This window comes from Pogona vitticeps, chromosome W (assembly GCF_051106095.1).
Source record: "Pogona vitticeps strain Pit_001003342236 chromosome W, PviZW2.1, whole genome shotgun sequence".
Taxonomy (NCBI): domain Eukaryota; kingdom Metazoa; phylum Chordata; class Lepidosauria; order Squamata; family Agamidae; genus Pogona; species Pogona vitticeps.
The window spans coordinates 3,977,049-3,996,087 of NC_135798.1; the positions used below are offsets into that span (position 1 = coordinate 3,977,049).

At 44.0% G+C, this 19,039-nt stretch overlaps 1 protein-coding gene across 1 annotated transcript; it reads right to left on the reverse strand.

The window, feature by feature from the left end:
* Positions 1-5,803: 5,803 nt before the first annotated feature.
* Positions 5,804-15,233, reverse strand: LOC144585026 (uncharacterized). Its single transcript, XM_078382467.1, has 2 exons — positions 14,345-15,233; positions 5,804-7,035 (listed from the first exon to the last, which is right to left on the reverse strand). Exons 1-2 carry the CDS (start codon positions 14,927-14,929, stop codon positions 5,851-5,853), a joined length of 1,770 nt encoding a protein of 589 aa, XP_078238593.1. The 5' UTR covers positions 14,930-15,233; the 3' UTR covers positions 5,804-5,850.
* Between the last annotated feature and the right edge of the window lie 3,806 nt (positions 15,234-19,039).

Below are 19,039 nucleotides of genomic sequence, written 5' to 3' on the forward strand. Positions count from 1 at the left end.
TGTATTGTAGCCGTAGTCATACAGACAGAGTTGTCTTAGTTCAGTCCATTGGTCATACACGATAAATCATTTAATATCAGTCCATTTCCTATAGCATATATCCAGAGTCCATAGCAATATCCAGCATTGTAAATCAGTCCTGCAGAGTAGCGCCTTTGTCTCTCCTCTTTCAACCTGAAAAAAGTGCTGAGGCTCTTAAATTTATTGTCCCTAGTGGTCAATCAGAGATTAGCTTCTCCAGGGTTCTTCCCCAGCATTTTGCTTCCACAGCTGGGTTAAATCAAACTGGTCAGCTAGTTACTTGCACAGCTGAAATAATTAATTGGACTCTTTCTTACAAACTTTTCACAAACTTTGTTTATCAATTCTTAAAGGGCTATTCTAGGCCTGTCAGCTCAGATGGAATCTGTTCCCGCATTCTTTGCTTTTCAAAGGTTTCCTCTTTGTACGAGTTCATGGATGAATAGAAAGATGAGTCCTCCTACATTCCGTGTATTTCTACGGCCTCTCCTCTGTATGACGTCTTTTATATCTACATATCAGAACTTCATTAGGATACCTGACTCCACAGGAATCCTACAGAAATTTACAGACCTCCCAGGCAAGGAGATTCTACAATTCATCAATGTTGTCACCACTGGAAGACATCTGACCCACTGGGGTCCTGCCAAAAGCCCTCTCTGAGAGGTTGGTCCATCTCTCCCTTTCCCTCTTCAGCTAGCATGCCTCTCTCCCCCCCCTGATCTTTCTCCTCTACTTTCTAAACTCTTTTTCTCCCCATTAGGAGGGTTTCTCCAGTCTTACTTCTCTCCGTCTCGTTTCTGCCTCTTCATGAGGTATTATCAAGTTCTCCCACTGTTTGGTCCAGGGATTCTCCATTCATATCCATTCACAGCCTTGTGGGAATATCCTCTCCTTTTTTTTTTTATCATCATCATCAGCTTTGTTTTAAAATAATTTTTTTTTCAAAACTATTAGGAGATGGGGAAGGGGTACAGAAGGTAAAGGGCAATGGGAAGGGTGGAAAAAGGGGTTGAGTATAAGAGAACATCAGATATATAATCATTCAATCTTTTCATATTAAATATATACATATAATCTATTCATATTCCAATAAGATCTCTTCTTCTTCTTCTTCTTCTTCTTCTTCTTCTTCTTCTTCTTCTTCTTCTAGCTATCTGTCTATGTATTTACCCCTTTAGCTTTCAACTTATAATTATAACACAGCTTACATCTAAGTTATTCCAAAACCATCAGAACACCAAGACTAATTGTGAGATATATCCCCTCTTTGACTCTCCTTTTGTCTTGAATGTACACTCGACAGGTCTGAAATAGTATATATTCTGTTCACCTCTCCCTTTTTCTCCAGGTGCTTCTTTTGTTTCTGTGACTCTGTTTTCTTCCATATTTTGAAAGGGGGGACAACACCTAAAACAGTAGTTCTCTTTTCAGCCTCAATTTTCCTAGCTGCAATGGCTTCATAGCTTAGTGGGTAACACACCATCCCATTTGTATTATCTGGTATTGTTTTCAATACCCCCGGCTGTGGCATTTTTCTTAGGTGTGATTTAATCTCTGCTATTTTCTCTTCCTTAGGATCTTTAATAAGATCTTGTATCTGATCAAGACAAGAATTTACCTGCGCAAATCCTTTCAACGCTGTCCTTTGAAAGGAGATTTTCCAATCTAGCCATTGATCTCTAGTTTTCCCAGGGAGAAGTTCCATTTTTCCAATATATCTGATCTATATATATACAAAATGCTCTTCAGTTCCCACTATTTTATCCCTCACTTAAAATTCCCTCTCCCCTTTGCCCAAATATACATAATATATAAGTCACCGTCAAGACCAATATTTTACATTAAAACTGTTGCAGTGTTAGCAATAAAATAGCAGGCAAACTCAAGCAAAAAGATGGAATTTAAAACATAAGTCTCTCAAGTGTTTTTATAGTCCAATCCCTTTTCTCGTCTCCAGTCGCCAAACCGGAAGATGTTCTTTTCTCTTCTCAAGATTTATTTTTACCTTCACCCAGCCGGGCTGTGTTATCAAAGTGTCATTTAAATCATTAGTTCAGTTCAAACCAGATCGCAGCTCACAGTCTATTTCGCAGCTCACAGTCTATTTTTTTTTACTTCCAAAGGCTTCTTTCTCCTCCCCCAAAAAGGGAGGGCCAGCAATCAGAGTCCCAGCAAATGTATTTTCCACAGCAAACAGAGTCCCACACAGTCTAAGAATTATATATCCAAAAGGAGAAAAGGTCCAAAGTGTACAGCTTACAGCAGATTTTATTCTCTCAAAGCCTGTCCAGTGTTGATTCCAGGAGTTTTTTCCTTTAATAAAAACACAAGCTATTTCTGCCTGGCTGTTCTCTTCAAATCTACCAACCTTGAATCAGCTTAATTGTGAGCTGATATGCTAAATACGCCGCTCCTTATCTCGTTTCGGTCATAAATTTTCACACAATCACTTGTTCTTCATTTTAATTGGGGTTTTTCATAGAACAAGGGCTTCCACTTACTTTGTTATATATTTTCGCCGTGCTTCTTGTTCTCTTATTCTCGGCGAACGGAGCTGTCTTGGCTGGTTGCCAAAAATGGCGCCAGTCTTCGGTCCATGCTGATGTGAATTTCCAGAAGAAAGGAAAATCAGGTTGCTGCCCAATCTTCTAACTTCTGCTGCTGACACAACTGCTACAGAAAGGTCTCTCCTGACCTCCCCTTCAATCCCCCCATTTCTAAGGGGATCCCAGACCGAAGTGATTCTAGCTTCTCTGGGAGCTGATTCCCAAGAGCTGCTAGCTTCACCAGGATGTAGCTCCTCCTCAGGAATATCCTCTCCTTCTTTTGACCTCTCCACCTTCCGCTATCTCCCTTCTTGATGGTTCCCCAAGGTATATTTATCTTCCCCCTCCTGTCTTATTCCTTTCTTTTTCTTTTGCACCTCTGCTGCTACCCTAATGTTCCTTTGCCCAGTCGATCCTTTCCTCTAATGAACCTTCTGTTTCCCTCACTGGAACTTCCACTTTAGACACCCCAGGCTCTTTATTTCCAGACTCTCCATCCCTTCATTGACCTAAACTTTTGATTCTTCACCCAGAACTATCTCTATCTCCCTGGTTTTCTCTGTGACCCTTCTCATCTCTCTATCTGTCCATTCTCCCCATGGAGGTGTCACTTCTCTGACAGGTCATATGTTCTGTCTCTGGAGCTCCATGGGCTTCTCAGGAAAGGACGGCACTCCAGTCAGGATGGGTTCAGCCCGACTTTCTCCGTCAGATAGACAGCCAGTGACAATATGTTTGAAGCTCATCTGGGTATCTCACAGGAAGTCTTTTCATTGTTGCAGTGATTCCAGGCAATTCCAAAATTTGTTAATTCTGTACAGGTTCATTTATTTACATCATGTCTAGATTCCATACTTAAATAAACTAAATCTAAGAAAATATGTAAGGCAGTCTTACAGGCGTGAGGAAAAAAAGTTGGTACAGATTTTTAAATCCAAACATCATGTACTTATGCAAAAACTGCAGGCTTGCTTAAAATACATCCTTGTATCTTGCAAAAAGATGCAGCAACTTAAATTTAGATAATAGGGAAAATTTAAGGCCTGTTTGAACCTAAAATGCAAACACATTAAAACACTGGTTCTCATAATCTAGAAAGACAGAATACATCTTCAGAAGACTTCAAACTTCCTAAGAATAGAAAGATAAAAAGGAAAAAAATATAATTTTAAATGAAAGACATGCAAAAGTATTTAAACTTTAAAAATAAATATATACAAAGTAAAAAAGCATTATTTGACTCAAATGGTTTTTTAAACAAACAGAAAATTATGTTCTCATCCAGTCATGTGTAAAATCCATTGATGGCTGTCACTGCCTGACAGTTATCTTTCCTCTCTTCCAAGGACTTTCACCCTGTATCATGAAACCAAACATCTATGTTTCTCCATCCATTCCCTTCTAATAACACTTTGTGTGAGCTCTCTCTCAATATTTATATCCCTTTGTTCTGCATCAATCAGCAAAACCAAATTTTCCCAAGGCTTAGATTTCCCAGCCTCTGAGAAGCTCAGATGTTAAGGAGCAAAGGATTTGGTCACCTCCGACCCATTGCAATCCAGCGCCCGAAGAGTCCGGAGCTTGAAAAAACCAAACTTTCCACTCCTTCCAAAAATCCCTGCCATTAGAAAGCAGTATACTCTAAATATAATAGCACAGAAGCACCTAGTTCTTCCTAAATAATATAGTATATTCACTGGTGGCGCAGTGGTTAAACCGCTGTAAAGGTTCCCCTTGACAATTTTTTTTGTCCAGTCGTGTTCAACTCTAGGGGGCGGTGCTCATCCCCGTTTCCAAGCCATAGAGCCAGCGTTTTGTCCGAAGACAATCTTCCGTGGTCACATGGCCAGTGCGACTTAGACACGTAACGCTGTTACCTTCCCACCAAGGTGGTCCCTATTTATCTACAGTGGGGTCTTGACTTACGAACATAATCCGTATTGGAAGGCAGTTTGTAAGTCGAAAAGTTCTTAGTTCGAATCTGCATTTCCCATAGAATTGCATTGAAAACCATTTAATCTGTATCTGCTCTTTTCCGTCCATAGAAACTAATGGGAAGCTGCTATTCCGCCTTCTGCCACTAGAGGGGGATATTTTTTCTTTTTTCCCTTAGGTTCAGGAAATGAGGAGGAAGGCAGGGAACAGTTTGCAAAGCACTTTTTAAACCTTTTTTTTCAACAAAGCCAATTTAAAATCATGTTTTAAAGCATGTTGTACTGATTTTTTCAGCACAAAGACACACAGGCAGGGTTTTAGGTGCTGAGCAAGCCTCCCCAAGCCTCTTCAGAGCCAGCCGATCAGCTGATAGGGGGGAGAGGGGGGTGCAGGAGCAGGGGGGGAGCACAAAAGGGCTGCCAGGCTCCCTTCTGGTGTGGGCTTTTACCTGTTTCCTGCTCTTTTTCCTGCTGTTTGGGGGCTACCAAGGCCTGGTAAGTGACTTTCTTTTATTTATTTTTAAGTTTCTGACCCTTTTTTCCCCCTCCAGAAGCCTCTAAGGGGAGGGAGGGGGGACTTTTCCCCCTGTTCATAACTCGAGGGAAGTTCGTATGTCGAGTCCTTATTTCCCCTATAGGGCGGGTTCGTAAGTTGAATTGTTCATAAGTAGGGTCGTTAGTAAGTCGAGACCCCACTGTACTTGCATTTGCATGCTTTTGAACTGCTAGGTTGGCGCTGTACTGCAGCTAAAACTGTGCCCACGACCTGGGGTTCAAATCCCAGGTAGCCGGCTCAAGGTTGACTTAGCCTTCTATCCTTCTGAGGTCGGTAAAATGAGTACTGAGCTCGCTGGGGGGGCAAAGAGTAGCCTGCATAATTAAATTGTAAACCGCCCAGAGAGTGCTTGAAGCACTATGGGACGGTATATAAGCAGCACACTTTGCTTTTTGCTTTGGTACCCTCTTTAAAACTCAATTACTATTATTATTTATGAGGGTAAAGCATTCTAAACCAAATGACAGCTCCTCTCTCATCACTACTTGCTTTCTTTCATCAGTTATCCTTAGAATATCCATTGCAAAATATATGCTTATTCTCATTTTTTAAAGCAAAAAGTTCCATGTCTATTTTCTGGCATCTCTCTTTTAATTAATGATAGAAGTAAAACACATCACAAATGGCACTTCAAAATGCACTCCATTTCTTTTCTCTCTGTTTTGCATTTAGTCAGCTTTTCATTGCTTAATCTTTCCAGTGAAAACCAGCACAAAACTGAATGAATTTCTTCTGCCTTCTTTAATTATCAGGAGTTCTGAATAAAGCTCTTTCCACATTCCATGCATTTCTATGGTTTCTCCCCAGTGTGAGTTCTTTGATGTCTACTCCGGTGACTGCTCTCACTGAAGCACTTTCCACATTCCGTGCATTTATATGGTTTCTCCCCAGTGTGAGTCCTTTGATGGGACCTAAGATTATCACTGCGACTAAAGCTCTTTCCACATTCCATGCATTTATGTGGTTTCTCCCCAGTGTGGGTCCTTTGATGTACCCTAAGCTGACCACTGCAACTAAAGCTCTTTCCACATTCCATGCATTTATGTGGTTTCTCCCCAGTGTGGGTCCTTTGATGTACCCTAAGCTGACCACTGCGACTAAAGCTCTTTCCACATTCCATACATTTATGTGGTTTCTCCCCAGTGTGGGTCCTTTGATGTACCCTAAGCTGACCACTGCAACTAAAGCTCTTTCCACATTCCATGCATTTATGTGGTTTCTCCCCAGTGTGGGTCCTTTGATGTACCCTAAGCTGACCACTGCAACTAAAGCTCTTTCCACATTCCATGCATTTATGTGGTTTCTCCCCAGTGTGGGTCCTTTGATGTACCCTAAGCTGACCACTGTGACTAAAGCTCTTTCCACATTCCATGCATTTATGTGGTTTCTCCCCAGTGTGGGTCCTTTGATGTACCCTAAGCTGACCACTGCAACTAAAGCTCTTTCCACATTCCATGCATTTATGTGGTTTCTCCCCAGTGTGGGTCCTTTGATGTACCCTAAGCTGACTACTGTGACTAAAGCTCTTTCCACATTCCATGCATTCATGTGGTTTCTCCCCAGTGTGAGTCCTTTGATGTGACCTAAGGTGAACATTCTGACTAAAGCTCTTTCCACATTCCATGCATTCATGTGTTTTCTCCCCTGTGTGAGTTCTTTCATGTTTCCTAAGGTCACCGCTGCAACTAAAGCTCTTTCCACATTCCGTGCATTTATGTGGTTTCTCATCAGTGTGAGTCCTTTGATGTGACCTAAGGTGATCACTGCGACTAAAGCTCTTTCCACATTCCAAGCATTTATGTCGTTTCTCCCCAGTGTGAGTCCTTTGATGTGACTTAAGATGACTACACTTACTAAAGCTCTCTCCACATTCTATGCATTTGTAAGTTTTCTCACCAGTGTGAGTTCTTTCATGTCTCCTCAAGTTACTACTCTGACTGAAGCTCTTTCCACATTCCATACACAGATACTGTTTCTCCCCTGCATGTGTTCTTTGACGGCTACTGAGGTGACATGGAGGTACGTGGTTTCTCCCCTGCGTCAGTTCATTCATGTGAAGTCCATGCCTGGCCATTCCTATTTCCATTTCTCTGTTTCCTTGCTTGATTGCGAGTTCCTGCCCAGGTTGCCCCAGATGCTGCTGGGCAATTCTTCCTCCCCTGTTCTTCATCATCTGGTAGATTAGAAAAAAGAAGAGAAACCATCACTTCCAAAATATGCAGGATTATGGGATGAGGTGTTCGGGCTCCGCCTGAGTCACAGAGAAGGAAGGAAAGACAGCCAAAAAGGCAAGGGAAGAGAACCAGGGAGGGGATGATGCCAGACTGGATGTTCCTTTGGGGTTGAGGTTGGAAGGGCTGTTCATTGATGGACCTTTTGGAGGGAGGAGTCATGAAGGGAAGATCATTTCCACACCCAAGTAAGTACAGTGCTGCCTCGCTTAACAAGCACACCGTTTAATGACAAATCTGCATAATGACACATTTTTTGCAATCGCTAATGCGATCGCATTGTGATGTTTTAGGTGGCTAAACATAGCATTGCGATGATCGGTAAACATTTTGCTTACCGATTATCGCATTGCAATGTTTTTAGAACAGCTGATCGGTGGTTCCAAAATGGCCGCTGCATCCACAAAATGGCCGCCCACAGCATTTTTGCACCGTGCCCTCACTGGGCAGCGAAAATGGCGGCTGGATGGAGGATTCCCCACATAGCGGTGAGTTTTCCCCCAATAGGAACGCATTAAATGGAGTTTAATGCATTCCTATGGGTTTCCTCCCCCCGCATAGCGACGAATACGGATAGCGACGTTAATCCTGGAACGGATTCATGTTGCTATGCGGGGCACCACTGTACATTAAATCCAAAGTATATTAACTCTTTTTCCTTCTCAATTTCTCCCCAACGGTTGTACTTAAGTTTCCAGAAAATTAGAAAGGAATTCCTCAAAGTTGATTAATTTGCTGGGTGGAAGCCCTCAAGAGCTGGTCTTGGGTGTCCCCCTGCCTTATTATGGCATCTATGAGGGGATTGCCTGGCAACCCGTCGACGCGCAGGGGAGAGGTTCTGGCTCCGCCCAGGGAAGAACAATGGGGACCCAATGAGAGCTCGCTCCTCCTCCTGCTCCTTACGCATCACCTGTCTCCGGGCAGAAGCCCATCCCTCTGGAAGGCTGACTGGGCAAGAACCACCTGCTTTAGTAGATGCTCATTTTTTTAAAAAAATCCTCCCTCAGGAGAGAGATGAAAATATCTATTCCACCCGCCCTTTCAGGCTCTGCCCCTTCTGTTCTGCCTCCCTCCCCCCCACCCGCTTTGTCGTCCACCTCCCCTACCGCCATCTTTCCCTTTCCATTCAGGGAAAAAAACAAGGAAGAAGAAGAGCAGCGTTGAAGGGAAACCGGAGGTGGGAAGCCCCGCTCTGGCCCTCTCCTGCCCCCCACCTCTAGGATCCCCCGGGGGGAAAGAGGCCGCTTTGGAAGGGGGAGGGGATTCCTCGCAAGTTTCCCGCCAGGGGACTGGCAAGGAGGTGAGCCCTCAGTCGGGGGGGTGCAGGACCACTTTTTTGGGGGGGCTCAGGAGTTGCAGAGATGGAGAAAACCCTCCTCTTCCCCCCCACGAACCCGAGACCCTCACAATCCGCTCGGTCTGCGGGCCTTGCCCGGTTTGGGGGGAGGGGGTCTCTTTGTTTTGGTCCCTGCCTTCCTCCTCTTCCTCCTCACATGGGGGGGCTAAATTGGGGGGGTGATCGGGAAGTCTGGGAGGGGTCTCGATCTCACCCTCCCCCCCCAGCAAGACACCCGGGCCTTTTTCTCTGTGCGTGTCGGTGGGTCCTCCTCGACACCCTTCTTTCCCCCAGATCTTGCACGCAGCCTTTCGGGGGGGGGTGGCAGATGAGGGGAAAGGTGGGAAGCGGTTCCCCTTGCTGTTTCTCTTCCCCCCAATTTCTCCTTCCTCCAGCAAACCCCCCCAAACTTCACCCCCAGGTCGAAAGCGAGGTATGGGATGCAGTGGGGAGGAGAAAGGGAGGGAGGGGGCTGCAAAGGGCGGACACAAAGGGGGTCCCAGAAATGGGGCCTTTGTGGTGAAGAGGGGGGTCTGCTTGGAGCAATGGGGCTCCCCTCCTTCCCCCCATACCTGGCCTGCCATCCTGAGCCTCTTCAGGATCCCCCTCCCCCCTCCCAGTCTATGGGGTTCGAAGGGGACTCTTCAGAAGCATCTCTTGGTTCAGTGGATCTGGATGAGGGAGAGGGAAGGGCCGACCAGATCCCCCTCCCCAACCAGATCCCAGGGTGGGGATCCCCTGCAGGAAGGGGTATGTGTGGACGGAGGGGCTTGGTGCTTCCCGGATCGGGACCTGGACGGAGGTGGGGCTGCTACCCTCTGTCATTTTTGCCAGTTTTGCAGGGGTGTAGTGCCATCTGTAAAACATTTTGAGGATATTTTCTCCTAAGTTTACCGGCTTAATCATTTTATAACAATCTTTCCACATCATTGTCCAGTGATCAATATCAATATTATAACCGAGGTTACTTGCCCATTTTATTGTCTCTTTTACCCTCTCCTCCAGCTCATATTCCAAAAAGTATGTACAGGGGTGCCTGGAATAGCGAGCACTTCTATTAACGATGAAATCGAATAGCGATGAGTTTTTCGGGGCATTTTATCGCTTTGATTAGCGATGTTTCCTATGGGCAATTTTCAAATAGCGATGGTCAGGACCGCGCTTCAAATAGCGATTACATTTTAGGTCCCCTGTTTTCGATTAGCGATGGTTTAAACAGCCCCGTGTTCGCTTTTTTTTTAAATGGTTTAAAGTTAAAATGTCCTGTTTGAAAAGTTTGAAATCGTAAAGTGCACTTAATAAACCCTTTGTTAACTCAATTTGACTTTGTTCTGACTCTTTTTAAATTTGTTGTTGATTTTTGCTCCCCGTTGAGATGTATTGAATAGGTTTCAATGCATTTCAATGGGGGAACCGCGTTTTGAATAGCGATGTTTCCTATGGAGATTTTCAATTAGCGATGGCAATTCGTTCCAATTGGAACAGATTAGCCGGCTTTCAATGCATTTCAATGGGAAACCGCATTTCGAATAGCGATGAAATCCAATAGCGATGTTTTTTGTGGAACGCATTAACATCGCTATTCGAGGCACCACTGTATACATTTTCTTTACTATTTTCTCATCAGTATGGATCCATAGTTTGTCCACCTGGACTTCACCCTCAAAAAAGCCCATGTTTTTATCTTTTTTATATCTTGATTCTAGTTTATTCAGTGACCACCAATCTGTCGCCACCCCTAGTTCCTCTAATTCCTGCTTATTTTTTATATTTTGTTCTCTGTTGAGTAATTCTTTATAAGTTAGTAACATTCCTTTCTGATTTAATACTTTCAACGCAAAAGCTTCTATAGGAGCTACCCATATTGGAATTTTCTTGTATGTTTGTGCTTGAAATTTATGCCACTCTTCAGTTTCTTAGGTCAGTCGCTGATTTTCTTTTTTGTGGAAATGTCGGGACGAGAAGGTGCCTTGGCTTTGTGCAGTTTAGAGGCTTCCTTGGACCACAGGCAAGGAGATGGTAAGAGCTGCCTGTTCAGCAGGGGAAGGCGCTAATTTAGAGACCTCCGAACGCAGAGGAGTTGGTGAAGGGAGGGAAGGAACCTCCATAGTGAGAAGGAGAGACTTTTCATAGAGGAAAGATCTAAGGTGTTGGTGCCTGAGCTTAATGGCTTGTTTAGAAAAACCCCTTGCAGGCAGTGCAAGTCTGATGGAGGTGGGATTCACCCAAACAAAACAAGCATTTGTCCTGGTGGTCTGACAAAGGAATTTTGCAGGAGCAGGTGGCACACTGCTCGAAGCCTCGAGGGGCCATAAAACAAAAGGGGAATCCAGGTGAAGGGAGGGGAAAAATATTCACTCTGCTCTTCCTAATGTCCTACTGGAATGGAGGAAAGAGGAACTGAAAGGAAGATTGACGGGCCGGAGCCTATACCATGTTGGGGAGGGAGAACTCAACTGTTTCTTTTTCAAAGCTCTAGAATCTTCCGGACGTCCTGCACAGGTGCAGGATTAACCCATTTGTGTGAATTCACAGAGACCACAACGAAGAACCATTAAATGGAGGCTACTGTCCATTTTGGGCACAAGATTTGTCAAAAAATATAAATCAACAAAGGCAGGAGAGAGAGAGAGGAAGGACCTAACGCAAAGCTGCGTTTGCAAGCCTTAAGGATGTACACTAGTCCTTAAGGTAGCATTAAGCATGGGCTTTGCTATCTTTTTCACTAGTTACCAGAATCCAGCAGGAATCTTCTCCCCGCAGCTAGAATTCTAGTCCTTTTAGCTAAGAGAAAAGACATCCAGGCTCTCAGAGTTAGGTATATCGTCATGGACAAATGCCCTTGTGAGTGGGGTTATACCAGGTGTTATACCAGTGAGGGGCCTCCAACTAGTATCTCACCTGACCAATTTGCAGCATTTTTAAAATCTAAAGTGGAAGACATCTGCTGGGAGCTCTCTCCTTTTTTGAACACAGTAGATCAAGCAGAGACATCCGGCGCTCTGCCTTGCCCGATGGGACTCTCTCTGTCTCGCAGCCTTTAACACCAGATATGGTGGACAAAGCGCTTGACTGCTGTTGTGCCACCACCTCCTCCCTTGACCCTTTCTCGGACTGGCTAATCAAAGCAGCCAGGCTTAAAACAACCAAATGGGCCACAGCAATAATTAATGGGTCTCCCCAAGGAGAGACCCATTAGGCCCATAAGGAAGAAACCAAGTTTGGTGGCGGACAACACTGGCAATTATAGGCCCATCCCCAGTGTTTCTTTCCTCAGCAAAGTTGTAGAGAGGGTGGTGGCTGGCCAGTTCCAGGCTCTTTTGGATGAAACCAATGCCCTGGATCCATTCCAGTCGGGCTTCAGGCCGCGCCACAGTATGGAAACAGCATGGGTCGCCCTGCTGAGGGAGGCCGACAGGGGCAAAACATCTTTGTTGGTCCTACTCAGTATCTCAGCCGCCTTTGATACCATTGACTACGGTATTCTCCTGGGGAGGATCTCCGAGCTGGGAATTGGTGGTCTGGCGCTAGCCTGACTCTGATCCTTCTTGGAGGAACATCTTCAGAGAGTACAGTTTGGGGAGAATGTTTTGGCCCCGTGGAGCCTCAATTGTGGGGTTCCGCAGGGCTTGATTATTTCCCCAATGCTGTTTAATATCTACATGAGGCTGCTGGGTGGGGTCATCAGGAAGTGTGGGGCTTCGTGCCATCAGTATGCTGATTACACCCAGCTCTACATCTCCTTTTCTCCAACCACAGTGGATGCCGTTCTGTCCCTTCAGCGCTGCCTGGAGGCTGTACTGCAATGGATGCAGGAGAATCGGCTGAGGCTGAACCTGGACAAGACGGAGGGGTCCTGAGGGTGCGTGTCTCCTCCATCAGTAGTTTGGGAAACTCCCTCTCTTTTGGGGGAATAACTCTCACCATGAAGAGTGAGGTTCGCAGCTTGGAGTTTCATCTGGTTCCAGCACTCATCATGGAAACCCAGGTGGCGTCAGTGGTCCGCTCTGCCTATTTCCACCTGTGGGGGATTGCCCAGCTGCCTCCCTATCTTGATGTTGGGGCACTCACCACTCTGGTCCATGCGCTTGTAGTCTCGAGATTAGACTACTTTAATGCGCTCTACTTGGGGCTACCTTTGAGATTTATGTGGAAGCTTCAATTGGTGCAGAATGCGGCAGCCAGACTTCTCAGTGGGATGAGAAAATATTTCTCCCACTCTGGTTGCCTTGTATTGGCTGCCCGTTCGTTTCCGCATTGATTTTAAAGTGCTAATGATGACATATAAAGCCCTAAACAGTTTAGGACCTCGATATCTAGTGGAACACCTCCTCCCACCTAGATCTACTGGAATTACTTGTTCTAGCCAGGAAGGGCGGCTGAGGGGCCTCACGCCGAGGGAGGCCTGGAGAGAAAGAAAAAGAACCCGGGCCTTCTTGGCAGTGGGCCCTTGCCTTTGGAGCAGTCTGCCCCCGCAGATCTCTCTGACTCCCTTGTTGGGTTTTCAAGAGCAAAGTGAAGACCTGGCTCTTTAAGCAAGCTTTCCCTCATGTCATCATTTGAATAGTTTTTTCCCATCTTGAGCTATATTACTACTCTGCCAGATATAAATTTTTTCTCCCTGTGCTTTTAATGCTGCCCTTTACATGGAATTCAACCATTTAAAAATCTTGAATGCTATTTGTCACCTTTCTGCCTGTCCCTTGGTTGTTTCACCAATCAAAGGGCACAAGAAACTTGTCGTGTCGCTGCCACCAGCTGATTACATCAACATCATGTATCATTAATCATAGAGTCCAAGCAATTTGTCATTTTAAAAAGAGCCAAATAGTAGTTGTTTATTATTACAGGTGATGAAGGTACAATCAGTGTCGTTAACACTTAACAAAACATCCCACTTCATCCACTCTCAACTGTGCACTCTCTCTCCACTCTAGATTCCAAAATCCTCAAATCTAAACTCCCATCTCGAAATCTAATCTCCTCCTCCTCATACAGAGACTCTTCTATCTCATGACCCTGCTTCAGAGTAAGGACCCCTTTGCCACCTGATGTGAAGGAGATTTCTAACATGACACCATTGATAGAAGTGGCCAAACTTTCAAAGCTGGTCACAACAAATTAATCTCAAATAACCAAAGACCCACCAGTCAACCTCAGAACTGTTCTCCAATGTGGGGTATTTATTGGAGACAATGATCATGGAATGGCACAATTTCCCTCAAGGCCAATTTGGCCAAAGTAAACATCTCCTGCAAACAGTGGCCTTTTCTACTCAGGTCACCTCTGGTGTCCATCACAGGCATCGTTTCATTTCCCCATTACCAATTCCAAGACAGGCCTTTCGAATTTAAGTAACTACACATTTTACTCAGTGCATTTTTAGACCTGGGGTCCATTTCTGGTTAAATTTTCCCCCTCAATGTCATGGTTAATTTCCTGAGTGCTGAAATAGTTTATCTTTTTACTCAGAAGATAAAATGTTGCATTCTAGGATAAAGTAGAAGTCCCATCTGCCTGTTCTAAACATATTTCTTGATTAATAGGACTAATTAAAATGAACTTTTCCCACATTCCATGCATTTATATGGTTTCTCATCAGAGTGAGTCCTTTGATGTAAATGGAGGCAACTGCTGTCATGGCAGAACTTTCCACATTCACTGGTTTTCCTCTCTGTGAGTTCTCTTATGTGAACTATGACTCTGAAGCTCTTTACACATTCCATGCATTTATATGGTTTCTCTCCAGTGTGAGTCCTATGATGTGAACTCAGGGCAAAACTCCAACTGAAGCACTTCCCACATTCCATGCATTTGTACGGTTTCTCTCCTGTGTGAGTTCTTTGATGTAAACTAAGGCTATGTTTTAGACTGAAACTCTTGTTACATTCCATACATTTGTATGGCTTCTCCCCAGTGTGAGTTCTTTGATGGGAACTGAGGCTATTGCTGTGAGTGAAGCTCTTTCCACATTCCATGCATTTATATGGTTTCTCCCCAGTGTGAGTTCTCTGATGCAGACGAAGGCTATTGTTTAGACAGAAGCTCATTCCACATTCTACACATTTATATGGTTTCTCGCCTGTGTGAGTTCTTTGATGACATCTCAGGGAACTGCTCTGCCTGAAGCTCTTTCCACATTCCATGCATTTATATGGTTTCTCCCCAGTGTGAGTTCTTTGATGAGATCTCAGGGAACTGCTGTGACTGAAGCTCTTTTCACACTGTAGGCATTGGTATTGTCTCTCATCTCTCAGAGGGTTTTCACATGAAGTACAATCACTGTGCATTGTGATGCTCATTCCTTGTTCTATGTATTGACTTCGTTTCTCCTCTGGGTGGACTTTGTCAAGTCTATTGTCATCTGAGGTTCCCTTGAATGTTTATCTGCCCAGGGAACCTTTTCTCCTTCCTTTCCTTTGTTGATTTTTTTCAAGTGATCAGAAGTGCACCAATACCAAGAGAAGCTGGAGATTTCTTGATCTGTCCTTTTTCCTGGTTTTAATCTTCCTTTTTCCTCCTTTTAAGTGTGTAGAATTTTTTTGGTGCTTCACACTTGATTTTTATTACTGAAACAATGACTGGCTCCATAGAATTCCAGTTGTCCTGTTCATCACCTGATGGAGAGGAAAAAAATATGAAAGAGGAGTGCAACGTAAAAGAAATAGCTTACTTGTTCGGATGAGTTGAAATCCCCAGGGCCAGATGAACTGCATCCAAGGACATTGAAGAAGCTGGCTGAAGAAACTGAACAACCACTGTCTAATATTGTCTTGTCTTCAGGGGAGATGGGTGAAGAGCCAGACAGGTGGAGGAGAGCTGACACTGCCCCTGTCTTCAAATAGGGGAAACCAGGGAATTGCAGACCTGTCACCCTGACATCCATCCCAGGGAAAATTCTAGAGGAAATTACAAAGCAGGCACTCTGAAAGCACTTTGAAAACCATGCAGTAAGGAGGCGGGGCTTGTCACAGGACAGTCAGTCATCTCTGGGGAAGCTCCTGGGGATAACTGGAACTGCCCAGTCTGGGGGTCCCTAATGACAACAGGGTTTGCAGGTGAGGCCAGGAGAAGCCTACCTGAGCTGTGAGTGAGCATCCGAAGAATGAATGCAAGGCTGCAACCTGACATTTTTTCCCTCTGAAGAGATCACGGAGTACAGACTGGGTCTGGGAGCCATCTTGGCACTCAGCTGTGAGTAACCCACCCACCCTGGAGGAGAGGAGAATGGAGAATTACAGTTAAAAACTGACAACAATAAATAAATGTGAAGCCCTTAATCTAAAAATGAGCCTGTAAAGCTACAAGAGCCAAAAGGAGTGGAGGAGCTAGTTTACCGGCTCTGCTGCTATGCTATTTCAAAAGCGAAGCCAGCTCCTTGCAGACCAGCTAAGGCCAGTAGCCAGATGGTGAGAGAAAAGAAAAATAAAGCTGACCCTGAAAAACTATTTGATGAAATAAGCAAACATGGACAGAGCTTGTCTTGTTACCATAAAGAATTGGACAGACTTCTTAATAGCAGATTGAGCATCTTCGGGACTATATATTACCCCTGAGGGGGAGGAAGCCCCTCCTCGGAGGTTACAGCTGTAAACAATAGTATAAACTGTCTGAAATCAGCTGGGAGAGTTATGTTTCTAAAAGTGAACGGTGTAATTGAAAACAAGGACTGGAGTTGTGGACCGGATTTATAGTGGAAAGAACATACAGCGGGCCCTCTACTTACGAACTTAATCCGTTCCGGAACTCCGTTCGTAACTTGAAAAGTTCGTAAGTCAAAACCAATTTTCCCATAGGAATGCATTGAAAACCATTTAATCAATTCCGGCTGTTTTTGGTTCTTAAGTCGAGCAGCAGTTTGTAACTTGAATCATTAGTTCCCATAGGAACTAATGCAAAGCTGCTTAATCCGTTCCTACCACTAGGGGCAGAATTTGTTTCTTCCCCCCCCCCCCTTTTAACCTAAGATGACTTAGGTTTTAAAAAAAGGAAAGAAAAGAGGGAGGGAAGGAAGAAACAGACACCATTTCAACAGAACACCTTGAAAAGCACATTTTCAGCCAAGACAAGCACCTTTTGGGGGGGAAAGGGGCAGCAAAGGAGAGAGGGAACAAGCACCTTTCAGACAACAGAACACCTTGAAAAGCACTTCTCAGCACAAAGAGACATGGCTCTGAACTCCATTTTTACCCTGCTTGCAAGCAAGCTTTCTTCCCAACAGAATTCCTCAGCACAAAGAGAGACATGGCTCTGAACTCCATTTTTACTCTGCTTGCAAGCAAGCTTTCTTCCCAACAGAATTCCTCAGCACAAAGAGAGACATGGCTCTGAACTCCGTTTTTACCAGATTCCAGCAAGCATGCAGACATTTTAAAACTGTAAAATCTACCCAGGAAGACCCATGCCTCCATTGCAAAAATGCCCTCTGGGTCCACATTTTAACCAGACAGATTCAGAACACACACACTCCCCACAGACACACACAGCAAAGAAAGATTCCAGCAAGCATGCAGAAATTTTAAAACTGTAAAATCTACCAAGCAAGACCCATCAGAGCTCAGAAACCCCTCCACCTAGCCCTACCCCCACCCACAAGCTGCAAAAAAATGTACAGTAAAGTAAAAACATAGTGTACTCACCCAGAACAGGCAGTCTCTCTGCTTAAAAAAAGAATGTCAAAAATAAAAAATCATTTTTTTAATAAATCCCCCAAAAATTAGAGTACTGTACTGTCCGTACAGCACTGTACCAGTACCAGGCAGTACCAGGCAGTCTGAAGACTGTCTCTCTATCCACTCTGTAAATTCTGGGAAGAGCGAGGAAGCAGACAAGCACCCTCTTCACTGGCCAACGGTTAACTGAAAGTTCACATTCCGCACTTTCCCTGTCTCTCATGCCATTTTTTTGTTCGTAACTCAAGCACATGTTCGTAAGTAGGGCCCACTGTTTTCTATGAGATCAGCTTCGTAACTTGAACACACGTTTGTAAGTAGGGCCTGCTGTTTTCTATGAGATTGGGTCTGTAACCCGAAATGTTCGTAACTAGGGCCGTTCGTAAGTGGAGGGCCCACTGTACTGTACATTGGATTATAATGACACCTACTGGAGGAAAGCGGAATATCAGCCTCATCATATTTAAATGACTTTTGAAAAGCCTTTGGAATTCTGGAGCATCATATTAAGAAGGGAATTCCAAAAATAATGAGGTGGGAAAACAGGAGATCTTTCCTAGCTCCACTTTGACATCTGGAACATCACTGGGAACTTTGGAATATTGACCTTTGAGACTCTGTGATTGTAGTTAGCTTGAATTTCTCTTGTTGGACTGCGTGGGTAACCTAGGAGCAGAGGTTGGAGATATAACAATGTTGCTAAGTCTTTCGAGAAGAAGGAATATTTTTATCATGGTTGTGGTTTAATCTGCTTGGTTAAAATTTGATTTATATACTGTAATATTGGGCAAAGTCTGGAGGAAGGTTTTAGGTGAGGTTGTTGATAGTGGGCTCTTATCCTTGGCTAAATAGGGAATCGAAATGGCCTCGGGGGGGGGGAATTCAAAATCTCAGACACCTGGAACCAATCCTGCTCGGGCACAAGACCTGGGAAAATTGGTAGCACAAAAATCAGATAAAGAATGGCAAACCACTATGCAAAATCTATTAACTACAGGATTCCAACAAATAAATGAACGTCTCACTCAATTAACAGATCAGATGAAGGATATGAAAATTGAATTATCAGAAACTAAGCAACAGATAACAGAAATGAAAATGAGAACACAAGATATTGAGGAAAAAGTGAAAGGCACTGACGCCAGGTTGAACCAAACTGAAGAAACAATACAGGCAGCACAGAAGAATCAAAAACAAAATATGACAGATTAATGTTAGAGATGGAGAGAGCATCAAAAATGCTGAGATTTCAAAATGTGCCAGAAAAGGAAGGCACACCTAGAAACATTAATGAATAAAGCTTTGGCTCCAGAAATAGAGATGGATGTAGTGGAACTTCATCAATGTCTGGAAGTAACTTACAGGGTGAATACAGCATATATCAGAAAAAACAAGCTACCTAAAGAAATTCACATGAGATTTAAGAAGAAGGCAATCAGAGATAAGGTTATAAGAATCTCACAAGACAAACAATTGATAATAGAAGACAAGAAAATCAATGTTTTAAAACTAATTCCTTGGCAAATGAGACAGAGAAGGAAGGAATATTCCTCCCTGGTATTGTTACTTCAACAAAATGGAATTTCATATAGATGGCTAACACCAGAAGGTTTATTCTTTAGGATTGATACACAGAGATATAACATAGCGTCCCCAATGAAAGCACAAGATTTCATGAAAAAAATGAGAAGAATCTAAAAATACAGAGTGAAAGAGAGAAGAAGGGGAAACCAGAAGAAT

Bases quoted from the DNA above. Each gene is read 5' to 3' on its own strand.
- LOC144585026 (XM_078382467.1), bottom strand. From the start codon at position 14,929: ATGAGCATCACAATGCACAGTGATTGTACTTCATGTGAAAACCCTCTG. The intron at 7,036-14,344 runs GTAAAGAGCTTC...CATGCAGGGGAG, and splicing joins CATATAAATGCATGGAATGT to AAACAGTATCTGTGTATGGA.